This window comes from Aulonocara stuartgranti (genome assembly GCF_965226115.1).
Source record: "Aulonocara stuartgranti genome assembly, chromosome: 5".
Taxonomy (NCBI): Eukaryota; Metazoa; Chordata; class Actinopteri; order Cichliformes; family Cichlidae; genus Aulonocara; species Aulonocara stuartgranti.
In genome coordinates this window covers 14,996,017-15,005,423 of record NC_138943.1, presented here as the reverse complement: position 1 = coordinate 15,005,423, position 9,407 = coordinate 14,996,017, and the positions used below count along the sequence as shown (strand labels likewise).

Sequence of the window (9,407 nt, the reverse complement as noted above, 5' to 3'; positions counted from 1 at the left end):
GCAATGGTAGATTTTTCTGCTGTTGCAGATGAGCTTAACATGGTTATACTTTTTTGTCTTTCAGCAAGCAAAAATAGAAGAATGCATGCAAATCCGCATCAGAACAAGGGCAGGTGGTGAGCCAGAAAAACAAGCCAATGACAAAAGTTAAAGAACAACAGCTCAGGCCCTGCAGGGCTCCAGTTTTGCCTATTTGGAGCTGGACCCCTGCTGTGCATGAGCTGTTGAAGATTCAGCTCATTTCCCCATAAATAATTTCACATTACTAAATTCTTTAATCTTAGACATCACCATAATGCTGTGAAAAAAAAAAACCCAAACATTTTAAATTGAAGCAAAGTGGTTTAATTTCAAGTTACCATTTTTATCCTGTGGCACAGACCCTCTATCATTTCTCTTAAATGGAAAGCTGGCTGCTTTTCTTTGGTTTGCTTATTTCCCACATACACTGAAACTTAACAAGGATCAGACCTGAGTATGACTCCAGTTAGTCTAATCACTACTAGTTTGACATTACTGGTTTAAATTTAATCAATGTCTGGAGCCACCAAAACAAGTGTAATGTTGACCTTTGGCCAGCTGGGGGAGTATTTGTGCCAGTAAAGCATGTATTTGAACTCATCTACAGACCTAAAAAACAACAACAACAAAAAAACCCAAACCCACAGCAATTAAACTGATATCATAATCAAACGCGTGCATTCTTTTTGGTCTTTATTATTGTAAATTCATTAAGAATATAAGAAATAATATTAACATTAAGGAATTAAGCAATACTACAGCATTGCAAAATACAGTTCTTGTTTTCCACCACAGTGAATTTTATATCGATTGATATGTGCAGACTTCTGGGTTTAATTCAATGGGTTTTACAAAAGTATTGCTTTAAATGTTTACAACCATTTGTATACACATCCTGTATACAAATCCTGGTCAAATGTTCACCGGGATTTCTAGTCTGCAAACCTCTTTCCTGACTGAGCTAAACTGTGGGAAGTTATGCAGCATCATAAAATATTTTTTTGATCGGGTCATAGGTCAATGATAGGCCTTAAATGACTAGTTATTTTACACGATCTACCTAGCAACTCCGTCATTAATTTCACTTTGTTGAGTTTCTGTGATATTGTCTTCAGACGTTTGTAATGCAGATGTCTTGTTCGCTGCCTTAGAAGGTTTTTTATTTCTCTTAGTGGAATGATACAACTGGATGGCTTGCATGACATCAGCAGCAGTCCAGTGGTGATGGATCAGAGCATCCTGTAGGGTAAAAAGTCCATCTCTGGTGCGTCGTACTCCATTACACACTGCTGTGCTACGCAGTTCCAGTCCTATCTCATGCACAATTTTACGCAGATACTTCTGAGTCTCATTTAGGCACTGCACCTCTGTAAAAACAGGAGACATGTTTGAAACTTGACCCGCATTTTTTTTTTTAAATCATCAAATATGTTTTATGTGTTCAAGTGAAGATTACCTAATGTGAAGTTGGGAGGCTGGAAGCGAATGCAACGTAAGCCGGTCAAGATGGGTGTCGATTTCCCCTCTGGACCCAGTAAACCTTGCACAGCCATCTCATAGGCTTCCTGTGAGCGCATGTCTATGCTGGAATACCTGTACAGCAAAAAAGAAACTAATCAAATATCGTTTAGTACTGTTGCAAATATTTACAGAGGGTCTTATGCAAAAGCAGAGGGTAAAAGATGCCATTATTAGGTTTACAGAAATGTAACGTCTTACGTCAACAATGTTTTTTGGTTGACTCCCTCCAGCATTGACAGCACTCTCTCCAGCTTATCCTGTGTGATGTGATCTAGGAGACAGCTTTTTTTAAGTATATTTAAAGGGACATCAGTTCACATAACAAGTGTTTTGCTTATATTCTTGCACTTCAGGTATATAAATTAGAACTGCTCTTATAAAACCTTTAAAACCACATACACAATTCAGTCACAGGCAGGGCTGAACTTCCATAAGGCAAGAGGTGGAGTACACCCTGTACAGGTCGGTATTCTGTTGCAGGGCTAACAAAGAGATGCAGACAACTCACATTCACATCTACGGCCAATTTAGAGTCACCATAAGAGTCACCATATTTTTGAGTTAAATTGACACGCATGTCTATGGACTGCAGAGAAACCAGCCCAAGGACTGGGAGAACATAGTCCTCACAAAGACTCCAGCAGGTCAGTGGATTCGTAGCCAAGACCCTTTCCCTGCTGTGAGGTGACAATTCTAAACACAACACCTTTGTGCCGCCATGATACTTTATCGAAAAGGACTTTGCTATTTTAAGTGAAAGATTGAGGAGGCTCAAACTAAAAGAGAAATTATTCATACCATAGGTGGATCTTTCCACAACTCGACCTGTGTTAGTGAAATTATCTGTTGCAGTTCCAAATTCAGCCTCCAGGGTATAATCCTGCAAGAAATATTGTAGAATTGGATCTGTCAGCGTTGGATCTGAACTGCATCAGTTTATGTCTGAGAGAAAATTACAAATTACCCTCGTCACTCTTGTGGTGTAGAAATCATTCAGCGCCTTGTTTCCATTCCCAACGGCAAGAACTAGAATAGAATAGAATTCAACTTTATTGTCATTGCACATGCACAGGGCAACGAAATGCAGTTTGTATCCATCCAGAAGTGCTTTAGCCATGATATAGATATATTACAATATATATTAGCAGTAATATAGATATGTAAGTATATTACAGAAATGGGTCTATTATGGTATGTTATAATGTACACGGTATGAAGTATGTTATGAATATTCTATAACTATAAGTATGTACAGGCTGTAGTGAGTACAAGCTATGAACAGGCTATGAACAGGATATAAATATGAAATAAAAAACTATACAGAAATCTGAGATATACAGTTATACAGAAATGCGAACTATGCAAGTTATAAACACTTGTAGGATTAAAAATTATCGTTTGTACAGAATGATTATTTACACAGAACTATACAGTGATGCAGTTAAGATAAGTGAGATATGTGGATAATTTCTACAGAGGCTATATAAAGTGCTAGTGGTTGTGAGTGATGGTTCAGTCCATGTTATTATTGTGTGTTTGACGTTTTACATTTTAGAAATATGTGGATATTCTCAGATCATTCACAAAACGAATGCCAACACTGTAATTAACAAATGATTTTTTTCAAATGAGCAATTCTAAAATTATACCTAGAACACCCGAGGAGAAAGTATCGAGGCGATGTCCGACTCCAACTCGGATATGCTGGAATTCAGGTCCTGTGACTAAAATCAAAATGAAACATTATATTCACTCACTACAGTGTTATTCACCACACCTGAGGTTTAATTTACTCCAGTCACATCTAAATTGAAACCAGATTTCATGGATGACCTGTTACAGGGTAAAACGGTGGAGACACAGAAATCTGTTATTTCTGTGTCTCCACAGAAAAAGTTATAAACACTGTTCAATATCAAAGTGGAAAAAAAGTTGTGAAAAAGAAAGTACAACCTCTTTTAAATCAAAGGGTTTATGTGTCAAATATCATCTGCTACCAAAAATGACGCAAATACAACCTAAGATGAACAACAACATGACACACTGTGTCTCATTTATTTATCTCGGCTTCTGAAATGCTGAGGCAGAGTGTAAAAATGGCCAATGACCATTATGGCCAAAACTTTCCACTTTGGTCTCATCTCTCTACATTATAATAATCATTATAATGATCACTCCAACTGTAGAATGGTGGACTTCAGATTGTTTGGCATGACCTTATAACTGCCTCATCCTGTTGCCTCTTTCTGCTTTTATAAAGGTGGTCACACTGGCTGATGATCACTCAATCAAAGTCTATACACAATTGTGTATTTAATTTTTTTCCACACACTGCCTCTGAAATTTGGCTTAATTTTTGTTAAATAAACAATGACACAAAATTATGTTATCCACTGTTGTTCATCCGAGGTCATATTTACCAAATGTAAAAAATTGCTGGAGATCAGAGGATTTTTTTTTTAATGCTGCGACATGTAAAACTGTAGAAAAGAAAGAGTGTACTTTTTTCACTTGTTCTGTAAAAGTAACAGATTTTAAGTTTTGTCTTTTTTTGTAAAAGAAGGGCTGTGAACGTTGCCACCTGATGATTTACTGCAAACTAAAGCATCTGACTGTGTTGTGAAGGTGTTTATACTTTAAAGGTGGAGTGATAGGGACGAGAGGTTGGTGCAGCTGGTTTCACTTACACTTGGTTTTTCACAATGATGCTAACAAAACAGCTGCATGGACCATGAGGTCAGATAAATGTATCTTAATGTATCTGTTAATGTATCTTCAGAGCGGAGACAACACTTGTTAACATTTTCAGTAAGGTGGATGTACATACCCAGAGGGTGCTTGGATAGTACAGGAACCGATACTGCTGATACCGTGAGTCCTTTGGACGCTTCACTCTCGTGTCTGGGTTGTGCTAAGAGTCGAACCTCGTGGGGAAGTGGCTGGGAAGGCGCAGCATTCAAACCTGAGGTGTAATACACGCAAGGACATTCAAGTGTTAAGTTAAAGGCATGCTGAGTATTAGCTGCATCATGCCTCAGTTTAACAGCACGCATGGGTGATTGACAACAGGACCACAAGACACCAGTGAAAAATAAACTACACTCACCTTTAAGAAGATTTGTCTCGATGCTGTCCCGTACCAGTTTCCAGTGAACACCAGCAGGTTTGTAGACACAGAACAGGCCCTCTAACTTCCGAAACGTCCGAATAGCTGGAGTTGCCATTATTCAGCAGCATCAGATTATACTTATGTCTTGGAAAAATAATAAAACTAATTAAAAAAGACTACATGTCATGGAAATTTTGACGAGTGACAGTTGTTTTGTTTCTACTGCCACTTTCTTCCATGTGAGCCTACGCGCATGCGTACATGATGACGCTTTTCATTCCTTATTTTTGGCCATACCGCCATCTACTGGAATGGATGTATGTGTACGCTATTTTAGTCCTTATATAAGTAGAGAAACGCCACCAGAGCTTCCACCAGAATTATTAAACAGCCGCTTATTGTGTGTAGTAACAAGCTGGGAGACGTGGAAGAATAATTGGTATTTTATTGGGTTTTTTTTTTTTGTTTGTTTGTTTTGTGTGTGAATTTTTACGGTTTGTTTCAGAAGATGGCAGTAGCAGCCGCCACTCAGAGAACAGAGTGGAAAAGAGGACGAAGAAGAAAGCAGGCAGCTAACTTTAGTCGCTGTTTATTTTCGTTGACAGCTGAGAAGACTTCAGTATCATTTCGGCATTTTTCTAATTTGAGGTTTTTGCTGTAAGCTGAAGCTTTGGCCTCTGCTGTTAAACTGCTGTGTGCGGGCAGGTACGTTAGTTTGAAACGCTACGTAGTTATTGTCAAACTCCACTCTTACATATCCAATTATGGTGACCTCGGGGGCAAGAAACACGTTGCTAAAACCAAATATGAGTTGAACTGAAACCTGGAGCTACACAACGAAACAGGATTTGGACTTATCCAGCAGGGTATACCCCCATGGTAAATGTGCTGCCAAGCTAAACTTTATTATGTTCCAGATTAGAGATCAACATGAGGTCATTGCACACTGACCACTCAGTCCTCCTTGAAAATAATATCGCCATTCCTGGAAGATCAGACACCTCTGTACGTGGATAGTAGAAGGATCTGAAGTATTTTAATAGCATTAGACGACCTGCGCAGCACAGTGGTATGATGGTTAGTACCGTTGTCTCACCGCAAGAAGGTCCTGCGGTGAGACCTGAGTTCCTCCACAACCTTTCTGCGTGAGTTTTGTCTTCCTCCCAGAGTCCAAAGACATGTGGTTCGTTATCGTTAGTTATTTGGTTATTCTAAGTTGGCAATAGGTGTGAACGCGAGTTTGGATGGTTGTCTGTCTCTCTGTCTGTTAGCTGTGCGTCATATTCGTGACATGTCCAGGTTATACCCTGCCTTTCGCCCTATGGTAGCTGGGATAGGCTTGCTTCCTATGAAAAGTAATTTCTTCTTTCCAACAGTCATCAAGTGCTTTCTGGAGGATTACCCAGTTGTTGGGGTTTCTCTCTTGTATTGTAAGATCTAATAATGGGCAAAGTGAGGCTTTGTGATACAGTGAAATATTTGAAGCAGTAATGCCAGGATTATGTTGCAGTTTCAATGTAAAACATGAATCTCACACGAATCTCCACAGTGTCACCCACTGGCCACTTTCACTATCATCACACCTTGGTAGGTACGACAGAGACAAGCAATTGTACAATAGATCATTAATGACTGTGGCTAATAAACGCTGTGGTTCAGCAAATACTGTCAGACTATAATTAAAACATATTCAATAATAAAAGTGTAATAAAATACAGGAAATGTTGTTGACCAGTGGTCAAATTGGTCACGCTTAGTATTACAGCAGCAGTTTTGAATGTCTTAAAATCGTCACCCTGAAAAACAGTTCCCGTAACAAGAAAATAAATAATGTTAATAATATTCAAACATGTTTCTCTGTGTGAAACAGCCTGATTAGATAACTCATATTTTGCTCAGCTGTTGTCTTCTCTTTGGTGTCCATCAGGTGTGATGCGAGCTCCTCTGCGCTGGGTGCTATGGGATGTGAAGGACACCCTGCTGAAGGTGCGCTCATCTGTGGGAGAGCAGTACTGCAAGGAGGCAGAGCGTATGGGCTTGAGCCTCAGTCCTGTGGAGGTCGACGCTGCTTTCCGGCAGGTTTATCGACAGTATTCCAGTAGATACCCAAACTACGGCATCAGTCAGGGCCTGAATGGACAGTCATGGTGGAGGGGGGTGGTGCGGGACACTCTCTCTCAGTGTGGTGTACAGGAGCCAGACTTGCTAAACACAGTAGCCAACAATCTTTACCATAACTTCTGCAGCGCAGATAACTGGGAGGTAAATGATCACTGACACGTTCATACACCTAAAACACCTTGTTTAAAGATTTTAAACAGTTCCTCGAATAATGCTTTTTTAAATTTTATGCAACAATATATAAATAAAGGCTACAGGATGTGTATTTTCTTTTAACTATAATCATCATAATAAGCATTTCATACTGAACCAGAAGAACAGAGCACATTAAATATCTGACTTGTAAAGCAACTTAAACTTTGCCCCCGATGTTTGGAGAATGTCATATTAAACTGTATAATATTCCTTTGTTTCAGGTATTTCCAGACTCAAAGAAGGCTCTGGAAAGTTGTTCTTCTCTTGGACTGAAGCTGGGTGTGGTGTCCAACTTTGACAACCGCCTGGAAGCAATCTTACACGTTTGTGGGCTGTTGTCATACTTTAGCTTTTTAATAACATCAGAAGAGGCTGGTGTAGCAAAGCCCAGTCCGGCCATCTTTAGTCAGGCACTGCAAAAATGTGGTGTGCCAGCTGATAGAGTAGCTCATATTGGGGACCATTATGTTAATGATTACCTCACTTCTCGGTCTATGGGTATTCACGGCTTCCTTTTAGACAGACATAAGGATGGCCAACTCGATGTTCCTAGGGAGCATCGGCTGATTTCACTGGATGAGCTGCCGTCACGGCTCCAGCAGCATATGAACTAACATGAGTCATAAGATAAGATAACCTTTAGTCCCACACGTGGGAAATTTGTTTGGTTACAGTAGAAACAAACGGTGTCAAGTGAAATCTACTCAGAACAAACTGGCTTAATTAGCGAAATAATGTATGGACTGTTGACTTAAGTATATCAAACTACTTCATCCTCATAAGACAAATGAAATGCTGATAGAAAAATGTAAAGAAATCTTAACATATTGTATAGTTATGTTTCATGTCTTTGTATTATAAAATATGTTGGGAAAAATAAGCCTCTAACTATACTGTGTCTCTGAAAATAGAGAATATGAAGTGAGGCAGCAAACTGTCAGACCTTCGACAAGGTTCTGAAAACATTCCTGAGAGATTGTGGTCCATGTTGATATGATGGCATGCAATTGCCATATGCTGTTTGGCACGTGCGCATCCATGATGCAAATCTCCTGTTCCCCACATCCCAAAGGTGCTCTGTTGGATCAAGGTGTGGAGACTAGAGCCCATTTTAGTGCATTGCCATGTCCAAGAGAACTATTTCAGATGATCTGAGCTTTGTGACATTAGAAGATGGGAACACTGTGGTCATAAAAGAGTGGACATGTTGCGCAATAATAATCGGCTCATTTGGTACAGTGTCCCAAAGGATAGATTCATGGTTTTCTGGTGTTTTAAGCCAAATTCTGACCCTACCAACTGACTGTCACAGCAGAAATCGAGACTCATCAAACGAGGCAACTTTCTTTTCCTAATCTACTGTCCAAATGTGTTAATTTTCCTGTTTGACTGAAGTCCCTGTGTGGTCGTCAAGGTTCAAGGTGTTATGCGTTCAGCAATGCTGTTCTGCATACCTTGGATGTAACGTGTTTTGATGCTGTTGCCTTCCTATCAGCTCAAAGGAGTCTGGTTATTCTCTGACCTGTAGTAGCCACAGTGCATTTTCTGCAAGAGAACTGCTGCTCACCAGGTATTTTCTCTTTAATCAACTATTCTCTGTAAACCCTAAAGATGCTTGTTTGGGAAAGATCCCAGTTGATCAGTGGTTTCTGAAATAATAAGACCAGCACAAATAACCAGTGAGGTCGTATTGAGCACATCTATATGGCTGTGTGCATTGACTTGATTTATATTTTATTGATGTCAGTGACTTTAAGGTGGTTGACTGCAAAAAAAATCAGCACTGAAGTCTATAGTTTGTGTCTTTGCTTCTCTGTAATGTCATATCTGCACCATCAGGCTAAAATGTCTGCTGGCACCAAGGTAGTGCCAGTGGAAAGCATAACTGAGGACTACAACTTTTTTTTTTTTTAAATTAAGAAGTTTATATTAACCACTGGAGGAATTGTTTTAGAAGACAAGCCCAGAAATGTTTTTGCAGCACTCAGGACATGTCAATTCTTTTACCATCTTTTTTAATAATCGGTTATTTGGAACTTGTCCCCACATTTAGGGAAATTATACAAAACAACCGAGTAACCATCTGCTTTGAGCAGAGCTGCTATGAATTGTAGGCAGCAAATGTATTTGCAATTGATTGTGTCAAGTCACATAAAACATCCACAGATCAGCTGAAATATCATGGCAGGAGTCTTGCTGTAAAATAAAGTGTCCTGAAAGTTGCCTGCATTCTCTCAATTTGTGCTCAGCATCAGCTATGCAGGTACATTTCTTTAAAAGGTTATTCATTAGCAGGCCGCTTTACAGGAGCTAAAAAGCTCTGATCATCCCTAATGATATTTCTCAGTGCTTAGCAGTGAGGGGAACAAGGCAGGGTTGCTTAACCCTAATACCTTTGTAAGTACCCACTTTAAACCATCTGGTCAGAGGCAGATACTGG

At 39.5% G+C, this 9,407-nt stretch overlaps 2 protein-coding genes across 6 annotated transcripts; one reads left to right on the top strand and one right to left on the bottom strand.

Annotated features, from left to right (window-relative positions):
* Positions 1-322: 322 nt before the first annotated feature.
* trub2 (TruB pseudouridine (psi) synthase family member 2) lies at positions 323-4,767 on the bottom strand. Its single transcript, XM_082534032.1, has 8 exons — positions 4,649-4,767; positions 4,370-4,504; positions 3,192-3,266; positions 2,507-2,568; positions 2,341-2,422; positions 1,741-1,813; positions 1,478-1,614; positions 323-1,388 (listed from the first exon to the last, which is right to left on the bottom strand). Exons 1-8 carry the CDS (start codon positions 4,764-4,766, stop codon positions 1,078-1,080), a joined length of 993 nt encoding a protein of 330 aa, XP_082390158.1. The 5' UTR covers position 4,767; the 3' UTR covers positions 323-1,077.
* A 69-nt stretch (positions 4,768-4,836) lies between these two features.
* On the top strand, positions 4,837-9,190 carry hdhd3 (haloacid dehalogenase-like hydrolase domain containing 3; the record flags this gene model as incomplete). 5 transcript variants are annotated; one of them, XM_082534027.1, is made up of 4 exons in its annotated part: positions 4,837-5,090; positions 6,201-6,238; positions 6,579-6,913; positions 7,189-9,190. In XM_082534027.1, the coding sequence occupies 4 exons, from the start codon at positions 4,837-4,839 to the stop codon at positions 7,579-7,581; spliced, it is 1,020 nt and encodes a 339-aa protein (XP_082390153.1). In that variant the 3' UTR covers positions 7,582-9,190. The 5 variants fall into 5 exon arrangements, with proteins under 5 accessions (XP_082390153.1, XP_082390156.1, XP_082390154.1 ...); XM_082534030.1 differs by lacking the exon at positions 6,201-6,238 and having other exon boundaries at positions 5,012-5,090; XM_082534028.1 differs by lacking the exons at positions 4,837-5,090; positions 6,201-6,238 and adding an exon at positions 5,122-5,356.
* Positions 9,191-9,407: the final 217 nt, after the last annotated feature.

Bases quoted from the DNA above. Each gene is read 5' to 3' on its own strand.
- trub2 (XM_082534032.1), bottom strand. From the start codon at position 4,766: ATGGCAACTCCAGCTATTCGGACGTTTCGGAAGTTAGAGGGCCTGTTC. The intron at 1,814-2,340 runs GTATGAATAATT...GCTGTCTCCTAG, and splicing joins TGTGGAAAGATCCACCTATG to ATCACATCACACAGGATAAG. The intron at 1,389-1,477 runs GTAATCTTCACT...CTGTTTTTACAG, and splicing joins GCCTCCCAACTTCACATTAG to AGGTGCAGTGCCTAAATGAG.